The following is a 23241-nucleotide window of genomic DNA, read 5'->3' as shown; positions in this document are numbered from 1 at the left end:
TGAAAAGCTAAAGCGAAATATGTTTACCTCGAAGACAGTGGCAGTTTCCACTAACACGGTTACTGATTCTGGTAGGATTGCAAAATCTGCGGTTGCCACAGATTTACTTGTTGAAATGGTATGCTAATGTCCTAGTTTTCTGGCCCAAATTGCTTTTGACCTTGAGGTTAAATGTGGACATTTGCAGTGCACATATATAAGTATCTTGCCATTTGATAAGAAATTAAGAGATAATGAGCAAGATATGATATGCCAGAGTGCATTTAGACTTGAGGTGTCATGCCACAGTAATATAGTTTGCATTAGTTATATTTTCACATAGTAGTGTGAATTATTAGCAACTTATGAGTCACGATTATATGATTCGTAGTGACTTGTTTCTAAATCAGTTTGATTGACCTTAATATATATATGTATATCACGATTAAATAGAGCACAGCAGTAGGGTTCTGAAAGTAAGACTCGTTACATTTTCTTTATAGGAAAACTTCTTCTTTTTTTAAACAATAACTGATAAACCTTTAAAGACAAACCTGTTGTGAACTCTCAGGTTAACAAACAGTGACACTGTACATGTGTCTGTTAAAGCCATCTATTCACATGAATTCATGTGAAAACAACTGTGCTTAAAGACAACTGTGTTTACCTTCTGTAAAAAATTCCACTAATCAGAGTAACAGTGCATGGAAATAGTCCCTTATAGTTCTCAACCCACCTTTTTTCTTATGAAAGCACAGTTTCGCACCTTGTCTTATCGTCCGATTTTCAGATACATTTTAGCTTCAAATCAAAATCGGATGCATAAGATAGGACTTTTTATAATGCGGCATGCGGGGAAAAAAAGGTCAGTAATTTGGATTGACAGATGGGTAGCTGGTTAAACAGAGATGGAGAGGTAATTCCATGTAATTGCAGCCTCTGCAAGTAACAGAACGGCAGCACAAGGCAGACAACAGTTAATCAAAGGTGACTCTAGTTATATCACAAACAGCTAGTGTGTCCCGCTTTCTGCCATATCTGTCTCTGCAAGACGATAGTAGATTCACATGCATTCAGCTTCTTTCTGTTCGCATTCCTTCATGGTGATCTTTACGTCTCTTTATATTAGTGGTGCTAACTAAGCAATGTGGAAAACACACACAGTTGTCCCAGCATAGGTTTAATAAGGTTTGCGAATCCATATCTGAGCATCCATTTACTCGCCGACCCGTGTTAACACCGAATATGCACATTATGGTGCAAGATCATCGACTGACCCGAATTGAAATGCTAACTATAGATACATTCATAACTCATCATGAACGATTCACAACAAAAACAGTGAAATGAAACATTCTTTCATCCGCCCACCCACCCAGAGCTCTGGGACTGAACACAAGCGAGCTTCCTCCAGAAATGGCGAAAAACAATTAAACAAAGAAAGATAATTGGCTCATTGTGTCCGCGGTGGTGGTACGAATGGTCGAATGGTTGGATTTTCCACATTTCGGCTAAATCAATCAGTTCAGGAGTTAAGGATCAGTAGACTTCTGTTGTTTTCCCTTCTCGTAGAATTATTATCAAATCAAGGGTATCATTTTCAACGCGTTTCACCGAAGCGTGGATTCACGGTGCTAATTACCTAAACAGATCTACAATTTGCTTAGGTCAGTCAGGTTTTAATTAAAAAAGCACTTAAATCAGATCAGCTTCTTAAGTACCAGGTAGCATCAGAGGAAGATATATATTTTTTTAATTAAGCCTTATCTTATGCCATACTTCCACTTGGCATGTTCATCATCATTTTAATGTAACGACCTCTGATAAAAATGGTCAAGTAATTGTACTGAATCAGTGAACGCCATTTAAAGCGTTATCTTTTGCATTTCTTTTCGCTGAAGAGAATCCACCGTCGATGGAGAAATAAACTAGTTTTACGTGCAGTGATTAGGAAGACTGGTATGTGGATATGATAATCTGGTATAAATTCCACATCACACAAAAAATGGGATTCTGTTCACTGTAATCTCCTTATTATGGATTATATTTCATGCGAGGCTAAAAATGATCACTTTAATGATTATATGTTGCTGAAAATGGTGTTTCCCACAAGCCTGATTATCGCATATTGTTTAGGTTCAGTGTGCAGCACTAATCCTCTGGAAAAAACATCTAAAGATGGTCTTAGCTGGTCTAAAAAACTAACCTTTTCGCTGGTTTTAAATGGGTTTTGAAGGGGATGATTGATTGATTGATAGTTAGATAGATAGATACATAGACAGATAGATAGACAGATAGCGAGATAGATATTTGGGAGTAAATACCCCCCTCCCCATTCTCTGTGTTGACCTCAGCGCGTGCAGTGTCTTCTCCGCATGCGTTCACCCTGAGTTCAGCTCTAGTTAGGGAGACAGGAACTGACGGGTAGTCAGTTTCCTCACCTATCCGCGCACAAGAACACCGCCGAGCGCGTTCTCTCCGTCTCCAGGAGTATCTCTGCTTCTTTCCACACACCGCCAACCCGTTTCAGCACCCCCGGAGGTGTTCGCGCACTGAACATCCTCTCGCAGTCGCGTTCAGTTTGTACGGGTCCAATTAAAGTGAATTTGAAAACGACGAGGCTCAGAACGAGGCTGAAGCATCTTTAAGAGCGCGCGCATCTCTCGGAGAGCGCGAGCAACATATGCGCTGCCTCTGAAGACTCGGTACAGCACCTCAGCGTGTCTGAAAACGCGTGAAAAAAAACAAACGTTTCAACCGACCGCGGAAAACTTTCAAGGAATATTTACGAGCGTTTTGAAGGATTTCCTTTCAGTAACACTGAGTAAAACTAATACTTTTGGAGGTATTTAGAGGACGGAATACGAAGTGAACGCTGCGTTCCGACAGGAATCACATTTACGCGCTTTCAGTTATACGGCTCTTCTTTGCGGACGGAAGTTTCTGAGTTTTCCGGCGGAAAAAATGGGCATTACTGGTTATTTTGAGCTGCAGTGGAAATGCCTGGTTGTTGTGGCTCTAAGACTGCTGTTCCTTGTGCCCGCAGGAGTGCCAGCGAGAAGCGGAGAGTCTTATTTAAAGGACAACATCACTGTCAGACAAGGAGACAGTGCTGTATTGAAGTAAGTCAATGATTATATTATTTCCCTAATGACAAGTGTGTGTGTGTGTGTGTGTGTGTATGTATATACGTTTCATGTTGCGTACTTTTTCATTTCAAATGCATTTTGGACCGTTTTGCAAGCATTGGAATGCTTACTTATGTAGCCTATACCTAATAAACAGGTATTATTATTATTTAATATATAGTAATTTTAGTCAGTAGCAAATTAGTTTTAAGTTTAAATGTTTTTATTTTACTGAACTCTAAATATTATTATTAGCCTAATCTGGCCGCTGTTCTCGCGACTCATTTTTCTGCTGGAGTTGTTTTGGGAATCCGTGGTGAGATGCAATCGTCTGGTAATGCAATCAGCATGCAGTCTGGTCTATCTAATCAGCTTTGGTGGCCTATTTAGATAAGTAGTTCATCAACAAATCAAATTTAAGTTCGACTCAATTCTCTATTCCCTCTCTTTCAGTCATTCTCCTTCTCCCATCTCGCTCATGCATGATTTGTCGTTCGGTCACACAGAGACACGCTCGTTTGTGGACGCCCACATGCACTTACAGTAGCATCATTGTTTTCTTACTTTTCCCTCTAATGGCTATTCCGTAAAGTTATATAAATGTGGGTAACAAGGCAGTCGTCTTCCTGTAGGGGGACTGAGAGTAAGATATGTCTCTTTCGTTTCGCTTTTGCCCTGCGTGTGGTACCAGACGCAGCGGGGGACGTTTTGTGTAGCATGAGACAGTGGCCTGTGCTTGTGTCCTTTGACGCTTGTCTCCAGAACCTCTGTCTAAAAGAATGTCATTTTTGTCTGGAACAAAGCTGCACAACAAAACTGCTGAGGACGGCAACAGTCCGTCGATCTGTATAGACCCTTATAGCGGAGCTTGATGCATTGGTGCTTTGAATAAAGAGACGTTTATGTGCAGAATGCTTGTTTTTTTGTGTTACTACCAAATGTGCATTCATCCATGTGTGGATTCATGGATGAATGAATAAACAGACAGACAGACAGACAGACAGACAGACAGATAGATAGATAGATAGATAGATAGATAGATAGATAAGTTAGTTGGATCAAGACAGATACACAAACAGACAGGCAGACAGATAGATAGATAGATAGATAGATAGATAGATAGATAGATAGATAGATAGATAGATAGATAGACAGTTAGATAGATCAAGACAGACAGACAGACAGATATAAAGATAGATAGATCAAGACAGACAGACAGACAGATAAATAGATAGACAGACAGATAGATAGATAGATCAAGACAGACAAACAGACAGATAGATAGATAGATAGATAGATAGATAGTTGGATTAAGACAGACATAAATAGTAAGTACAGTAGAAATCTTGATGCTATTAAAGCTGATATTTAGTTGTTCTCTAACAGAATTTTAAATATTTCGAATATATGCATAGACTACATGATAGGGTTGGGGGGTAGTATGTGTTTATAATGCATTTATTTTATAACCACCCACCCACCTACACACATGCGTGAGTGGTCCTGATAAAACCTACATGCATGTGTGTGTTTTGCAAATAAGGCCCTCTAGACTGTTATATTTTGTATACAGTAATTTAATGACTGTAGCATATTCACAAACACTGATTCATCCATCTTTATGAATGAAATTAGCAATGATTTTAAAGACTGAAGCAAAGATCAATTTGTCAGAACCTGTATTACAAATTACATACCCTTTTTTTTTAAATCTTTGACCTTGACAGAAACGACACACATATACAACATATATATTACATTAATTAAACAACACGGGTGCAATAAAATAATAAAATAATATAGATGTATTATTTTAATGAGAACCCATATTTAGTAAATCATGGTTTAAATTCTGACCTGTATGTGCATATGCTGTATCTAATTACTAAGCTTTTGTTCATTCATTCGTTTAGTCTTGATGGCTGAAATGCTTGCCATTCGGACCAACTGAAAAAACACTTGTGGTTTCTCTAAAAAACACATCTGTTGGTAAGGAAACAAACTCATGCTCCTGAGGAAACAAAAACTGAATCTAAACAATTGCTAGTGGATATAGTTAATAGGATATTGTTACTCCTACTGACATCAACATCTGAATCACTGACAACAGTTCTTGATAAACAAGCCAAATATTTGGCAGAAGTTACAATAATGTGTTGCTGATTTAAAGAGAAATTTAATTCTGTTGGCATTTTCTCAACACTCCAAACCTGCAGCGTCATTTGAATTCGCTTTTATATGCTTGAATATAAAACCATATTCTTGCCACATTGAATGCACTAAAGATCCAAAATGAACAAACCAAACAAGCATTAATGAAAAGAATGAAATAGATGCTGCAAGTGTTGACTTTTGACTTTCTGATCGTTGAACTGTGTTACACTCAATGTCTCGCAGACACCAGAGAATCTCTGGACCTCATTTCTTAGTCCTTTTTTCCACTTGAAGTCCTTCCACTTGAGAATTAAATGTGTCATACCATCTGTCAGCCCAGAGTGCTGCTTTCCCCCCTCCCTCTCTCCTAATTTAGCCATTCAAATAAACTTTGATTTTCTCGGTTATGTGGCTCAATTAGTTTTTGGTTCATCTTCTGATGATTCTATAGACTCATCTATACGTATCAGTTAAATCAGCTCGACTCACAATTGCATTTGTCTCAACGCAACCCCTCTCCTCGACTGTGAGAACATGCAAATGAATACATTTCCATAGCAACATCACATCTTGTAAGTTCATGGTTGTACTGGTGTCACAATTCAGAAGTCAGCAAAAAGGTGAGATCAGGTGTAAAAGAACATTAAGGACATCTGGAGTCTTTTTTGTATTGATCGCCGTCAGTCATGTCATGTATTTTACTTTTGATCACGAGCGCAGCTTCCGCATAATGGAGAACTGTTGAGACAAGCTGTCACAAACACTGTCACAATGATGGCAGAGCACTCAGCTTGCCCCAACTTCTCTGTAGTGCCGATCCAAATGGCGACTGCTGCTGTTTGCCTGCGCACACCTGGAGATGTGCGGTGATTTATCTATCCCCCAAAGAAAAACCATTTCAGCTCAGCCAAAGCAAATGAAGGGTAGCAGACTTTAGCCAAGCCAGAAGCCATGGTTTGTACCTGAAAAAAAAAAAAAAAAAAAAAAGACAATTCCAAGCGGCATTTTTCCGCTTGTGTTTTTGAGGGAAAAAACGCACAACGTTGTGGCAGAGCCAGTTCACTCCCAACTGCATGCGAAAGGTTGTCACGTTTTTGATTTGGACCTTAAAGCACTGAAAAAAAGAAACATCTGACTTATCGGTGTAGTGTGAAGCTGTAAGCTGTTGCATTTTGATAGTGTTTTAAAAATACATAAGCTGTGGTAGGTTGATTGACAGCCTCTCGAAGTCTACAAATTACTGGAATGCTGAGGTTTCGGTGCATAATTTGCCAGCAACACTTCAGTTTTTTCTTGTTGTTGTTGGCTTATTGTAAGCGATGAATATTAAGTGAGTAATTAATAGAAGTAATGAGATTATTCATCATCTGGACACGGAACAAAAATTAAGAAGTGAAAAGTGCCAACAGTAACGTAGTATCACTACATACTAGAAACCTATCTATCTGTGGATCTATCAAACTATTCATCTGTCTGTTAATAGTATTTCTTGATATTACCGTTTTGCTATATTTCTGATGTAATAGATCTATACTACTTATATAGGCTGTACTTCCATTCTCCGCAGTAAGAAAGGATTTGAGCACATTTGGAGAAGCTGAAAGCAAACCTTACTGTTAGGGTAGCCATTACAATCACAAATAAATTTTAGGTTGATTCAAGCACAAAGATGGATAGTCTTGTTTATCAGTTAATTTCATGCGCTTTCCAATATCCATGTGTTGTCATGAAGAGGAATATGTGCAATAAAAACAGGTTGTTTACTCTGATCTCTCCAGTGACACATAGCAACCGTTTAATGGTATTTCTAGCTTTTATTTATAAACAACCAATTATGTTCATCCCTCAGGAAACACTTTTATGGCCGCAAAAATAATGTTAATGCCAGCGTAGGAGTTATTTGTTTGTACTTTATTAAAAGAGCGGAAAAAGAGCTGTCAGTCAGAGCTTCCTAACTCAGGAATTCAATATCACTCTTATTAGTAAACACATTGATCATAACCTGAGGTGTTAGGCTAACACAGAAACTTAATTGTTTGTCCTTTATAATTCAGTTTATTAAACTGCTGGTTTGATTAAATTAGAGTTACAAGCACCGAGCGCACACAAGGAATGTCACCAGTAGAACCAAAAATGCTTAATGACTTAAAGAAAATTATCTTTTTATTACCCTTTTTATGTTACTAACTGCTGTAAAATACTGAACGCGGATCTATTCAGGCCTTGAACGAGTACCAGCACCACTGATGGAAATCAAACAGCAGAAAACAAAGCACTACAACATGTTATTAATTGAACTGAGGGTCCTTCTCTGAAGCAGGCAGGATGATGAAGTCTTAAGTGGACGCCCCCTGACCCGACTGTCAGAGTGACAGATGGTTGAAAGCTTCTCACAATGGTGATCTCTCTTATCAACATTACAGTGCTGGAGATTTCAGCATAGCATTTCTAGTAGAAACACGACACTCTTTTCACAGAGTTAGCTTGAGTTATCTCAAACTGGATTTTGGCTGTCTGTCTGAGTTGTGGTATGGCATCGGTCTTATATAATTCAACGAATCATGGGTGCTTAACGAATGTTTCAGGGTGGAGGTTGCATAAGAGGCACGTATAGATATGTATGTATATAGTTTCTATACATTATGTACGTGTTTTCATATAATTCTATTATTATGTCAAATTTTTGTGATTGTGGAAAATTACTGTGTGCAAGAATGAATATCACAGTAGGATACTGTGTTGGTTTCGTTAATGGTGCTTTTTATGTGTACTTTCATGTAATGTTTGCCTGGGTCAGTACTTTTGTGGACAAATACTCTTTATAATGGCTCTTGAACTCAAGTATTTTGTGTTTCAAGGACTAGTACACCCTGGAATAAAAATTCTGTCATCATTTACTCACCCTCTTGTCTTTCCAACCTACATGACTTACAATTTGAGTCCAAAAAATGAATGTGAGGTCTAAAACAACATATATTTTAATTATTTGGATGATAAAATGCTGAGAGGTTCTTCAGAATGCCGTCTTTGGTTTGTCATGGCATGAGAGTAAGTTCTGAGTGAATTTAACTCATACTTGCTGTACGATACAGACAATCACTGTCTGTGTGACTAAACAACCACATATTTAAGGACATAGATTCAATTAACACTAACTCTACCACTTTCTGTTATCTGATTATTTTTTATTTATTATACAATTAACAAAAGCAAAAAAGAACTCTAACTCCAGCTTGACCCATTATTTTTCTATTCCGTCAGTTTTCTTCAACTAACTGAGACAGTTCATATCACTTGCGTATCATTTCTCTTTTGTTGGTACCATTGTGCTCATTTATAAGTCGCTTTGGATAAAAGCATCTGTTAAAAAATTAAACGTTAATGTAAAAAATGAACAGTAAAGCAATATTTTTGCACGTTTCCTGCTGCATTGCATTCTGGGAACCGTAGTTCTGCCTCCAGGCCAACAGGCACAGTTGAATCGTGCAATTGCATTAGGCGGTGTGAAATAAGCAAGTACTGCTTATATTCCACCCTATTCTATTCCAAGTCCACCCACTTGGAGATTTGAGGCATGATATATATTCATATTTTTCCAGGCATGAATTTTTGGATGAGGTAGATATGCAGAGAAAGAATGCTTTTATTAAAACCATACCTGAGTCACATAAGCAGTAACTTGCATGGATATTCTTGTCCTAAAAATACACATATATACAGTATATTATAAAAATACACATATATATTATATATTAATTCCATATCAAATGGCATAAATCAACAATCTTGGAGTACCAATCATTATTCACTACCTTTATAAATATATTCACACAGCTTATAGAGATAATATAAAGATAATCAATAAGTGATGTGATGATGCTCTCTGCTGTTAAATTATGTATTTTTGGGAGTGTTCTGAAAGGGACTCTATAGTCATGGGATGTGAGCGGTCATTGATGTTATTCTACGTGGAGTGCACAGCTCTCATTTGTCTGCCTTGGGGTACTCTTCTTATAAAATTAGCACAGGAGCAAGGGCAGGCCATACTCTCTTTGTAATGCTCCACCGGTCACTGTCTTATGGGTTCAAGTTTAACGTGACGCTTCTAATGATTTGTACACTAATGATCTGAAGTCTTCTCTTGGTTTTTACTTAACAGGACCAATAAGCAGTTTTACCGAAAGACTCAGTTCAAAGCATTCATTTACGAGGGACTTTTTTTTTTTTTCCTGAAGATTCTTCTTATCTTTTAAGTCTTAATAGCAATTCTGCATTTTCCGAAGGTTTGGTATGGACATGAGGATCTTTCCTATTCGGACATGAATTTTTTATACTATAGAAGGTTCATTCTCTAGAGTTTCAGGGACAGTGAAGCTCTGTATTGATAGATTGGTCACAGCTCGGGCTTGGCAATATTCAGTTCATTGAACCTTTAGACAAAATCTTAAAAAAAAAGGATCATTCATATTTCATACATCATGCTTTTATGGCTCTTATAGTGTGAGAATATAGAGCTTTCACTCAATGGAGAACACCTACATTTTATTCAGAGAAAAAAATATGCAATTTGATGCAGTTGCCAAATTCATTATAAGGTATATATCAGACTACATACAGTACGTAAAATGCATATAAATATCAGCTGTCAATATATCGTTCAATAATATGACTTAGTAAGATGATATATAAATGCTTCGTTTTATGATCAAATCCATAAAGCAGTGTAATACAGCGATGACTGAGAGATAATCATAAGCCTAATGTATCATATTTAATACTCACGTTTGACACACACTCTGACACAACATGATTCTTCTAGAAAATGATTAATGGATTATCTAGTAAGCCTAAGTTGCTTCAGGCTGGTAAGTGAATATCTTGACATAGTACTAAAAATATAAAAGTGATTTTTACGTCTACTGTCTCAAAATAAGCGCAAAAGACTTCTGCACCATGATGTAAAGGGAGACATTTTTAGAATTATATTAAAGGCCTGTAGCTTGCTAAAAAGAATAAATCATGTAAAACTTTATATAATCCAATATACTTTTTCTGCTTTGTGCTTTAAATTGCTGTAATATAAGGATTCACTTGTGTCTAGGGGGTCCCTGGACTTTTTTATTCATTACATTTTTTTGCTGATTGATATAAATCACAAGCATACAGATATAATCTGTGATTTGCTTTGCTCCCTCTCAGGAACTGACGGTCCAGTCACTGTGATTCAGCATGCTCAGTTGTTGCTGAGCAAGTCAAATATGAATGCTTTTGCAGTTCTTCAGAAGACATGGCAACATTAAACTTACTTCACTAAAACAACAAACGTCTAACACAACTTTCTCCTGTATTCTCTTATGAACGATGTATCGAATGGTGACAGATTTGATGTCTCCGCACACCTTTCAGGAACATTTTGTTGCAAGCGGATACTCTGAAATACGATGCTTGGCAGTCGTGTTTTTGTAATGTGTGAGATAAGCTGAAGTCACAGAGTTTACCAAACTCATTTTCGATTTTGTCACTTGCAACAAAAGCAGGGCGGCGTCATTTTCACAATACGCGTGTAGGATCACTTTGTTTGATTTATTTACAGCATTAGTGTAAGTGCAAAGTGCAATACAAGATTTTTCCTACTTAGCTTTTAACACGGTCGTATTGAATGCTGATTTGCAAATGTAGCAACAAAGATTATATTACTCTGCTATTGCTTTATCACTGAGGGTCTCATTACACTTTACATTAGAAATGACTCTCAGTAATGTATCCTGGGAGTGCCAGAGAACGTGTTTTTTTTGGTTTTTAATTTGACAATCACAGAGGCTTTCTCTGCACAGTTTACTGTAAGTGCCTAAAGCATGTTTTAAGACAGCAGATGCACTTTGATGTGCACTGAAGCCTGCAGCTCAGCATTGACCAATATTGACAGACTGAGAGAATAGCTATGCCGTTGAAGGCTTGCTTTGCCTTTAGGGACATTAAAAGCATTCACACTTTGATTATCTCTTAAATATACTGTCTGATATTTCTGATGCAATCCCCTGAAAGTAAAAAGCCTTAAATTGGTCTTCTTTCGTATTGATTTAATAGTCTACATTAGTAGTCACAGTTTGTAGTGAAAGTTTTGCTGACTTTCCTCAGTTTGGCCTGCCTTTTTTTTTTTGCTTCTGTGTATGCTTTATGTAATGCACAATGATAAAGCATTTCCTGCATAAATAGATTATGGTAATATGAATGTGAAGGGTGCCTTTTTTTCTTACTTTTTTGATGTTTCCGCAATGTTTGAAGCCGTGTTTATCATAGGCCCATGAGTCCTGGAAGTAGAAATTCAGTATTACTCTTACTGTGCAAAGAATTTTAATATATACTCTACATTATATTTTGTACTGTATGTATTCACCTGGGTTAGGATTATGAAATAAGTAAATAAAAACAAAGAAAAATAAATTTTATTATATTTTTAATTTGGCGTGAAAATCCCACAATGCAATCTTTAAACCTCATGCTGTGTTCTGGTCAAACCGGACAGAGATTTTTCTTTCTCGAAAATGCTAAAACTTTCCAAAATATTTTGATAATGTTTGCATTCATTTGGAATTTTATATAGGATAAAAATATCTAATCTATATGTAAGAATATCTTTTAATTTGCACAGATCTTGCATTTCATTTTGAAACAACTTTATTGACCTCAGTTATATAGAGAACATGGTGAGAATTATCCACAAAACATAAAATTGTGCATAAAGTTAGACCAATGCGGCATATAACCAGTGAGCTCCAAAAACAAATACAAAATCTGTTCTAATCGAATAAAAAGAAAAAGACTGAATCCAAGTTGTTGTAATAAAACATCATGATCGATATCTCAGCAATTTTTAAAAGGTGTATTTCCAGCAAACCACAAAGGGTTGCATGTATGTTTAAAATACCATTTCGAGTGCTATTGTGTTTTAGTTAAATGTGCAGTTGTTGAACAGGACGTGATTTCTATGCTTTCAGGGAATAAGGGAAATAATAGCTTTAACTATATTTCAATAGCCCTCAGACTGTATTTGTCTTAAGTAACCGTGATGTGCATACACACAGCTTGAGTTCTGAACATTTTTCCGGTTTTCTTCAGCTAATGCCCGGAGTTCTGACGAAAGCAGAGAGTAGCAAGGCCAGCCTGTGCAGTTATTCAGGCATAGCTCCTGCAGACCCTGTCAGATTTACCTGAATCTTGGCCTCCTCTTAATTCTCTCTTTAAGCCCGACTGGATCTCTGATTGACCAGGGGCAACAGCAAGAAAGATAGTCAGAGGAAAATACAAACCACATCTGTCTAAATGTCAGTGGTTGTAGGTGGGCAAAAAAAACTCTCAGTAGGATTTGTTTGTTGAAGTGTTTATTTCTTGACATGTAGTAAGTGTATGTGTATTTTTCGTTATATATCTATTTTTTTTTACCAGCTTACGTACATAAAAGGAATAGTTCACCCAAAAGTCACTATCGTGTTGTTCAAAACCTGTATGCTACCAAATGCACTTTTTATGGTATTTTTTGTTATGTTGCGCTGTTGAAGGAGAAGAAATATGTGAAAGTCATGTAATAACATTAGGGCAAATACTTGATGATTAAAAAAAAATATATAATCAGCAGTCAGAAAATACCCGTAAGACATATCTTGTGAGTATTGCTTTTATATAATGGTTCAACAGAAAAAAATATGCAAATAAGTAAAATAAAAAACAAGTAGTGTAACAAAACACTTTTTGTTTGTAGATCTGGTGTCTTAGACCAGAAGATGTCAAAATATGTCTATAGCAACCACTGGGTTGTTAAGTGGGTTGGAAGCAGAATGATTTTGTGATGTTGCTTTAATATAGCAGTTCAATAAACAAGAAGTTAACTGATAGTTAATTGATTGTTACTTTTTTGCACTGAATCTTCAATGAATCAGTATTTGTTAATGAATCATTTGTTTTTTTTTTCTTCTGAAGGAATATTTTTGAATCAAATTAGTTGAATGAATCTGATTCTAAACTCACTGATCGCAACTCACTGATAACAAAACGATGATCGAATGAACTGGTTAAATGTATGATTCAGTCACTAACTCATAAACACTCAATTTGTTTAAAAAAATCAGTTGAATTAGTAGCTCACTGATAACAACAGTCACTTGTGTCATTTGAAGAATGAGGGTTTTTTGAACGAATTGGCTGAATAATTGATTCAACGACTGCTTGTTTTGTTCCAATGAATCAGCTGTTTTGAATGAGTTGGTTAAATGAACGATTCAATGTCAGAAACGTACTCATAAAGACATATACAAACTAATACTGGCACAACAATGTAACTACAGAAAGAACCATTAAAACAAGTACACCACCAGTGAACAGCCTTTGAATAACAATGTTTTCTTTGAGATGGTCATGGTGAAGTGGCTGTCTCTAATTTAGATGCCACTCACACTAATGACATTTTGTAGTTTATTAGAGTGACCTCTGGGCTTTCTCTATAGACATGTGCAAATGGAGATTAATCAATGTACAAATATGCATTTGTTTTGTAGAAAATTAGAGGTTTGCACTGGAACAAAGAAAAAAGAAATACTATGCACACCCCTTTTCGGGTGACCTTTTAATACAAATTTCATGGCGTCTGTAATTTCAATATGAAGCAGGACAAGAACAAAAGAAACTCGAAATGCAATTTAAACGGAATAGCAATTGTTTCCTCACAAGACTGGATCTTCCTATACTGCATGCACGAAGCATAACGTATCACTGCCTGGCAGCGCAAACCTCTGCTTGTGCCTCGTTTCCTTAGAGGTGCAAATACAATCTTTTTGCTTTCAGAGCTGTCTGCGTTGCGTGTGTGTGTGTATACGTGTGTGTGTGCGTGAGAACTGATGAAGTGCCAGGGCTTCCAAAAGGAACACGAATGGGCTCTCAGGTGTTTTATAAAAGATTGCAGTGCGGTTTTAGATTAGGATTTCCTTTGAAGACAATGGTGCGGTAATTAGGTAGAGTTCTGCAGTAAAAGTGGACTTGATTGTATCAGGGTCTCCAAAGAACATCATCGACAAAAGCCCAAAGTAATGAAAAGTCAAGCACTGGAGGCTATTAGGCATTTTTGTGCTATCAAAAACATTAGGAGAGTTTCATAATGTAGGATACTATCTGCTGACGCTAATGATCAGTGTCTTTCCGTGCAGATTCATGCTCTGACTGTTATGTAATGCGTAGTCTCAGTCTCAAACGACATGTTCACGGCCCAACCACAGTCGGTTTGCTGGCTATCTGATTTGTATTTCACACAAAACTGGCAAAGTACGTCGGTTCTGATCTTATTGGCTTTGCTGATAATCAGTTTTAAAGTGTAGTAATCTTACCTGTTATTCAGACAGTCTGAGTGGGTGGATTTTGGCCACTATCTGCAAACTTATTAGCTTGTTACCACATAGCATGCTTTTTATCCGTACTGACTTTCTGTGGATTAATTGCTGGCTCACTTCTAGGAGAGAAACCCGAGGTTAAGTGCCCAGCTCAAGGGCACAATGGTGATAGAGCAGGACTGTGATATTAGTAAGTCCCCAGTTCCTGTCCCATTCCTGCTCCCGGCTGAACCTTTGTGTCTGCGGTGCAGAATCTTAACTATTAGGCTACTGCTACCCATGTATTTGCTTGACAGAAAGTTTGACATCTTGAGAGCTAAATCATCTTGAGGTAAAACCTCACAGGCAGTTTGAAGGGGCTATTGTTTTTCCTGGGAATAAAATGTGCTGTAATTAAACTGAAATGGGTTCAGGCTTCCCCTCTGTACGACTGCCATGATTTTCAATCTGGTGGTGTGTGAGTGGGCCGGATAGATTTTAATGTATAGGCAGCTGTCACAAAAGTCTCGTGGTTTTAGAGGAAATGGATTTTCACAATCCAAGAAATGTATTTTTTTCTTCTAAGGCTGGAAAAGAACATTTCTATTATTATTCTGTGTATTTTATTTCCCAAATAGAACATCCATCTCCAAAAATATTTCTGAATACTTGCAAAAACTGTAAGTTTAGGACTTTTCTCATTACTAATGAACATGATTATTGGCTTGTTTTTAGGCTTGGAGAATCATTGTTTTAAGTGTGTGTGTGTGGCAATATGAAATATATTATCTACAGACGTGGACAAAATTGTTGGTACCCTTTGGTCAATGAAAGAAAAACTCACAATGGTCACAGAAATAACTTTAATCTGACAAAAGTAATAATAAATAAAATTGTATAAATGTTAACCAATGAGAGTCAGACATTGTTTTTCAACCATGCTTCAACAGAATTATTAAAAAAATAAACTCATGAAACAGACCTGACAAAAATGATGGTACCCCTAACTTAATATTTTGTTGCGCAACCTTTTGAGGCAATCACTGCAATCAAACGCTTCCTGTAACTGTCAATGAGACTTCTGCACCTCTCAGCAGGTATTTTGGCCCACTCCTCATGAGCAAACTGCTCCAGTTGTGTCCGGTTTGAAGGGTGCCTTTTCCAGACTGCATGTTTCAGCTCCTTCCAAAGATGCTCAATAGGATTGAGGTCAGGGCTCATAGAAGGCCACTTTACAATAGTCCAATTTTTCCTCTTAGCCATTCTTGGGTGTTTTTAGCGGTGTGTTTTGGGTCATTGTCCTGTTGCAAGACCCATGACCTCAAACACTGAGACCAAGCTTTCTGACACTGGCTAGTACATTTCTCTCTAGAATTCCTTGATAGTCTTGAGATTTCATTGTACCCTGCACAGATTCAAGACACCCTGTGCCAGACGCAGCAAAGCAGCCCCAGAACATAACAGAGCCTCCTCCATGTTTCACAGTAGGGACAGTGTTCTTTTCTTGATATGCTTCATTTTTTCGTCTGTGAACATACAGCTGATGTGCCTTGGCAAAAACTTCGATTTTTGTCTCATCTGTCCACAGGACATTCTCCCAGAAGCTTTGTGGCTTGTCAACATGTAGTTTGGCATATTCCAGTCTTGCTTTTTATGATTCGTTTTCAACAATGGTGTCCTCCTTGGTCGTCTCCCATGTAGTCCACTTTGGCTCAAACAACGACGGATGGTGCGATCTGACACTGATGTTCCTTGAGCATGAAGTTCACCTTGAATCTCTTTAGAAGTCTTTCTAGGCTCTTTTGTTACCATTCGGATTATCCGTCTCTTAGATTTGTCATCAATTTTCCTCCTGCGCCACGTCCAGGAGGGCTACAGTCCCATGGATCTTAAACTTCTGAATAATATGTGCAACTGTAGTCACAGGAACATCTAGTTGCTTGAGATGGTCTTATAGCCTTTACCTTTAACATGCTTGTCTATAATTTTCTTTCTGATCTCTTGAGACAACTCTTTCCTTTGCTTCCTCTGGTCCATGTCGAGTGTGGTACACACCATATCACCAAACAACACAGTGATTACCTGGAGCCATATATATATAGGCCCAATGGCTGATTACAAGGTTGTAGACACCTGTGATGCTAATTAGTGGACACACCTTGAATTAACATGTCCCTTTGGTCACATTATTTTCAGTGTTTTCTAGGGGTACCATCATTTTTGTCCATGCCTGTTTCGTGAGTTTATTTTTTTAAATAATTCTGTTGAAGCATGGTTGAAAAACAATGTCTGACTTTCATTGGTTAACATTTATAGAATTTTTATTTATTATTACTTTTGTCAGATAACAGTTATTTCTGTGACCATTGTGACTTTTTCTTTCATTGACCAAAGGGTACCAACAATTTTGTCCACGTCTGTATCTATCTATCTATCTATCTATCTATCTATCTATCTATCTATCTATCTATCTCTCTCTAAATGTATTTTCCTCAAACACACAAACACAGAGAGAGAGCGAGAGAGAGAGATTTCTGAAAGATCATGTCACTGAAACGGAATAATAAAGTCAAGGAAAAGGCACTTATTTCAAGAACATAAAAAAACTCAGCAACCCTAAACTTTTAAAGAGCAATAACGACTATGTCATAATGTTATTCTGAATATGTTTTAATGGTAAAATAAATAAATTTTGCATTTAGGCAGAAACTCTTTTTTCTTTTGGGGCAAATTTTCATGTTTTCAAATGTTCTTGAAATTCCACACAGATGTTTTTAGATGTTTTTGAATTTTCAGAATGATGACAGAGAGATAGAGATTCAGAATTGTTATAGTTGACAGTGAATCATCGCCTCTTTCACTCAACTCGATTCTGTCCTTCACTTCCTTTATTTCTAATGTCAAGGCTTTTGACTTGGCTTTAATGCTTTACTAAAGAACATAAACACTTCTATCCATAAGCCTTCTCAGAATGGGTTTGCCTGAAGAGGGAGAAATTGATTTTTGTGGAAGGAGAAGAGAGAAGGATAGAGTTTGTTCTCTCTGATCAGTAGTCAATGCTTCCTCTAATGCTGAAACTGCATTTCAGGGGTCTTACAGAACATTTCATATTGTTTTGTTGAGTTGTTGGTGATTAGCTTCGTACTACCTGGTGGCCCAGACAGTACACACACTGGTTGCCATTTATCATTTCACCTGGCACATTTAGTGTGTGTGTGTGTGTGTGTGTGTGTGTGTGCAGACTTACCGTTCCCACTCTGAGCATGAGCAGAAAACAGGATGTTGTTGTAGATAGTGGAAATAATTTGGTCTTTTATTCATTCACTCATTCATTTATTTAACAAAAAAGACGTTTGAGGTTTGAGGTTAGTGTTTATGGTTGTTATTTTATTTAAATGATTTAATATCTTTGTCTATTTATGCATTATTCCTCTGTCTATCTGTTTCTCAAGTAATGAAATGAACCTTTGAAAGCATTTTTACAAAAGAGCAGGTCTTCACAGTTAAAACTATTGAAAAAGATCTGTCAAGCTTTCTTATTTATTATTAATTTATCAAATTATGAATTATGAATTATAATGTTTTTTTTTAATTTATTATTAACATGATATTTCTATTGATGAATTCACAGCAACGCATTAGCTTCTCCAAACCCTGTAGCTCTGCATCAGCAGATGTTCACGCACATATTCTGTGCTAGTTCTAACAGTATTTTTTTCTACTTTGTAAAGTCTGGTAATTACTTCCAATGTCTTCAGCTGATTGGTGAATCATGGCTAAAAATGACAGATCAGGAAAATGAAGATTAATCAGGCCTCCCGACGGCCTACATCCTGCGCCCGCTAGACACGGCACGCTGCTCTCAACCAATCAGAACGACGATGACTTGGAAATTTTCTGGACCACCTGTACAGATTCTATTAGCAGCACAAGCTTTGGCTTTTGATTGACCTAATAACCTCCCACGATTCATGCATTGAGAGTTAATGAATATGCTGCGGAGGCGATATCGCTCTGAGATTTTGCATTTAGATAAAAGATGGGCTGTCTTTGTAAACATAATTTTGTTCATGTGCAGATTTCCCAGCTTGGTCTAGATTTAAACAGAGAGATTCGGTCTCTGTACTCTCCTGTAAAAGGAAAAGCGTGCATGTTGTTTTTTGCTAGAGTAATATTGACTTACTGGAAGTTTCTCCCAGGATTTCATTAGCGCTTGTAAAACATTTTGAATTTCTGCCACTCCTGCTTTCTCACATCAAAGTAGTTTGAATTCACTTATGCACCTATTGCAAATGTTAGTCGTGCAAAGAGTGTGTATTTACCTTTCCGTAGTATTAGAATAATTTCCCTCATATGAACTCCCAAATCACACAGCTCATGACTTTTTTCTCTTTCATTCTCTCGTTCTCTACCTCCATGTCCTTTCCATTCTCTTTATCTTTTCTTTTAAAAAAAAAAAAAAAGCCCAGAGTGCTGCTGCAGCCACAGTATTATCAGGTATCAGAATCGTATCATTGCAGCTAGATAAAGCAGAATTGAATCAGGCTGATGATAGGCAGTAGGTGTATCTTGGCTTTATCAGTTATCTACATTCTCACTCTCACGCTGTGGGGACTTGTTTCTATTCATTGGCGTTGCCGGCAGTCATTCTGCCCCAGTCATGCGTATCTGGAAGACATTTTGAGCTGTCAATTGGAGACAGAGAAATGCACAGCACCCACGAGAAATGGTCGGAAAAGGATGCAAATTTCTGAAGTATACACAAGGGCAGAAAAATCACACCGGAAAGAAAAGAAAACGACACCCAATTTCCATCCATCCATCCATCCATCCATCCATCCATCCATCCATCCATCCATCCATCCATCCATCCTTCCATCCATCCATCCATCCATCCATCCATCCATCCATCCATCCATCCATCCATCTGACTCGATGCAACATCGCTTTATTTTTTCCCTATAGACATCCGTGTTTTTTTTTAATAAATCACTTCAATGAAGTGCACAGTGATTTATTTACTCAGTCATAAAGACTTCTCACTTGTTTTCCTCATTGTTTCATTGAATCTGTGTTTTGAACCAATAGGATGAGTGAATGAGTCCATGACATATAGATGTAACTTGTCACCACCTATAGGCGTATCATATACAGTGCAGAAGGACTGCACCATTAATGCATAAATTAAAAGCAATTGTAACGAATTTGTAGTGCTTTTCAACTTTAAGTTTACAGACACACATAGTTTAGAAATAGTGCATGAAACTTTGTTTTCGTAGTTTTTTAGGGAGGTTGAATATTGCAACACTATGCTAATTTGTTCAATGTGTCTGCAACAGTTGCATTCAGCTTGCATTCATAATTTGGTTTATTGTTTAAAAAGCAAGTTATTTTTCTTCTCTGCCAATACTGGGGCATTTCAAAAATTTCAGGCACCAGTAATTAAAAAACATACACACACATAATCATGCACAAATGTCAAGTTTGCGTTTGAGAAATTGATAGTTTAATGCTAGACACTACAGATGAGGAGTTTGAAAATCAGGTGAAAGCATGTAAGCAAGTAAACGACCATGAATGTTTTTTTTATAGATGGATTATAATTATCTATCTATCTAGTTCCATTCGTACCATAAATGTGAGCAGTCTGGAGAATTTGTATAGCATTGTTGTGAGTTTATGAGATTCCTTTCAAATCTTTTTTTTTAATACAAATGAACCATTCAGCTTATGTATCTCCCAGAGTGTAATCTTCATCAATATAATGAACAGTAATGTTGGAGAACAAATAAAAGTTTAACCCTGCTTCTCCAAGTTCATGTGCGCTGGACCACAATATCTTTCTGAGCCAGCATAGACCAAGAATTTTATTAAAATCATTTATAAGGTCTTGAAGTCTATGACCATTTTGTGCGGTTTAGTTTAAATATTGTAGAACATCACGAAGGCTGAAAACGAGCATGCAGCGATTAAACCTCTCTTCCGACTATTACCATGGGAACTATAAATAGGTGTCTACAGACAAGGGTCCAGATAAAGAGCGGATCATCCTGGATATCTGTCTCAGGGGAAATTCTGCGGATTGTCATTCCATACAGTGTTCTTTTACTGCATGCTTCAGAGTTTGTAGGGAGCACTGGCTAAACCCCCTCAGGTTCCAAGACCAGAATCCTTTGTTTTGAGTCCAGCTGCCTGATGTTTCCGGAGGGGGAATTTCTTCTTTTCATCTTTAAATGAGACCTTGCCAACTCTTTTCTGGTGGTGGTGACCTGCAGCAGCTCATGCTGATATTTTTGTATGTATAAAACGTTTGCGAGTGTGTGAAAGTGCTGTCGCCCATTTGTAAAAAGTTAAAGAAGAAAAAAAATCTTTTCAAAGTGATTTTTCTTAGAAAATGACTTGAGTTTTTTTGTTCACACATACTCTATTTTGCTTGGATAGAGAACAAAACAGCCTTTTAAGCTTTATTTCTATATTCAATTTTGGACATTTCAGCTTTGTTTTCTGGAACAGTCTGAAAGTACGCTTCTCTGACCAACTTCATCCTTCCGTGAACGTTTCCGAATGATAGATTTCATGTGGTATGTAGCTTGTTTAAGAGATGTTGTTCACTCAGTGCATTTTCAGTGACTTGTCCTTGCTTTAAGGCATATTCAACATCCCCTAGTTTTTCTCTCCTTCATGTCTTTCTACAGTTTTATCCTTTTAGGTTGCATGTGTTCTCTTTTCTGTTTTAATGTGGCATTCAGTGCACAAAACAGAGAGAGTGAATACTTCCGCTTAGCGGTATGTCCTTCAAGGCTTATCAAGAGCATTTGTACCAAAAAGACTTTCTGTCTAATATATAATCTTATATGTGTTTTTACCGGATGCGATGTGGCTTGAGGTCGTATGCATATCTCAACCACGGATCAATTAGCTTGGTTTAAAGCTCGAGGTTAAACTTGAATTCACAAGGAGTTGAATATAAAATATTACTATAAAATACTATTTTAATTTGTGAAAATAAAGTATGATTTAAATTAGAAGTCAGAATTTATTTAGCCTAAATTAACAAAAAAAGACTAAAATGATTTCAAATAAATCACACGTTCTCTATATAAAGAGAAAAATAACAATGTGAATTTCTGTAGCTTAAATAGCAATGTAAAGGTCATGGGTTTAATTCCAAAGGAACACATGAAGTGATAAAAAGGTATTATTAGCAATGTGTTTTTCCTGTTTGATGTATTATTTTCCATCCCAATGTGGCGTTTTCCTTCTCCAGCACAGTTCCGGTGGAGCTTCGGGTCTTTGATGTGGAGATACCGCTGTGTGGGACAAAGCAAACGGCAGCATTTATCGGGCTTGTCTGTCTCTCGTGTTCTTGAGTGATGGGCCAAAAATGGCAGTTTCTCTTCATACTTCTGCAGGCCATTCATCCACATGACTAGTTAGCTATGGAGGTGGGCTGAGGCCTTCAGACGGATCCTCTGAGGACTGACACAAATAGAATGTTAGTGCATCCACCTTGAAAGCAGTGACAAAAGTGGCAATCACAAGTGGCGGCCTGTACTATTGTACTGTTATTTCAATTCAAACGAGGGCCACGGCTCACTCAGGAGACTTGAATGAGGTACAAAAAAGCAAACGCTTTTGCTTTTGCAGTGGGAAAAATTTTGAAAGCCTCCGCAGGAAATGCATAACACCCTGGCTAGAAAACGAAGAATGTCTCAACATGAAGAATTATTCTCGGTAAAAATATGACATCTTGGTTTGCATTCTAGTTCAAATCATACAATAATGTACATTTGAAATAATTTTATTTTTATTTTGCTTGATATAGAATGGCTAAAACATTTAGCTTGGTAAGGCAGACTGCAAAAAAAATTATGCTTTTATGCTCTTATGCTTACCAAAATGGTATTTATTTGCTCAGATATACAGTAACAGTAGAAATATTGTGAAATATTATTAAAAAATAATATTTTTAAAAATATATATATTTTTGTATGATTTGCATTGCAGAATTTCGTTCTGCTTTAATATTTTTGTGGAAACTTTGATACATTTTTATGACTTTTTGAAAAGAACCTAACAAAAGAACAACATTGCTTTTAGTGCTTTAAGCAAAGATTAATCACTATTAATTGCATCCAAACAAAAGTTCTTGTTAATATATGTGTATGTAATCTTATTATGGATATATAAAGATATACACACATACATTATGTCTTGAAAATGTTTCAATGTATGTATTTATATTCATATAATATATATTATTATATAAATATATTTAAAATATAAACATAAAATGTTTTATAAATATATAAATGCATGTGTGTGTATTTATATATAAATAATAAAGGTACGTATTACAGTCATATATTATGTGAACAAAAACTTTTGGATATTTTTTTTGCAAAATAGGAAGTCAAGGTGTTTCAGCTTCATTCATAAAATGCAGTGTATTTTGAAAAAAATACAATTTTTCTATTAAAAAATAATATCATTTTTTAACATTAGCATTTTTGGAGTGCTCTTTCGAGTCTTGCTGGAGGCATATGCTTTTTTTACACCACATCCTAAAGTGTGGTTTTCTTTGTGACAGTATTTGTTATTTATTTATATATATATATATATAT

The 23241-nt window shown here is 36.7% G+C and overlaps 1 protein-coding gene across 2 annotated transcripts in view; it reads left to right on the top strand.

The window, feature by feature from the left end:
• The window catches only part of opcml (opioid binding protein/cell adhesion molecule-like), a 120166-nt gene that overhangs the window by 54797 nt on the left and 42128 nt on the right, over positions 1 to 23241 (top strand). Inside the window, exon 2 of one of the 2 annotated variants that reach the window (XM_043249820.1) lies at positions 3026 to 3101. In XM_043249820.1, the coding sequence (XP_043105755.1) occupies positions 3026 to 3101 (76 nt within the window). Of the gene's footprint in view, positions 1 to 2396; positions 3102 to 23241 lie in introns of those variants that run through there. The other variant, XM_043249818.1, reaches the window with a different exon arrangement.

Source organism: Puntigrus tetrazona, chromosome 10 (assembly GCF_018831695.1).
Source record: "Puntigrus tetrazona isolate hp1 chromosome 10, ASM1883169v1, whole genome shotgun sequence".
Lineage (NCBI taxonomy): Eukaryota > Metazoa > Chordata > Actinopteri > Cypriniformes > Cyprinidae > Puntigrus > Puntigrus tetrazona.
Note: the sequence above shows the minus strand (reverse complement) of the source record. Positions and strands in the feature narration are given on the sequence as shown.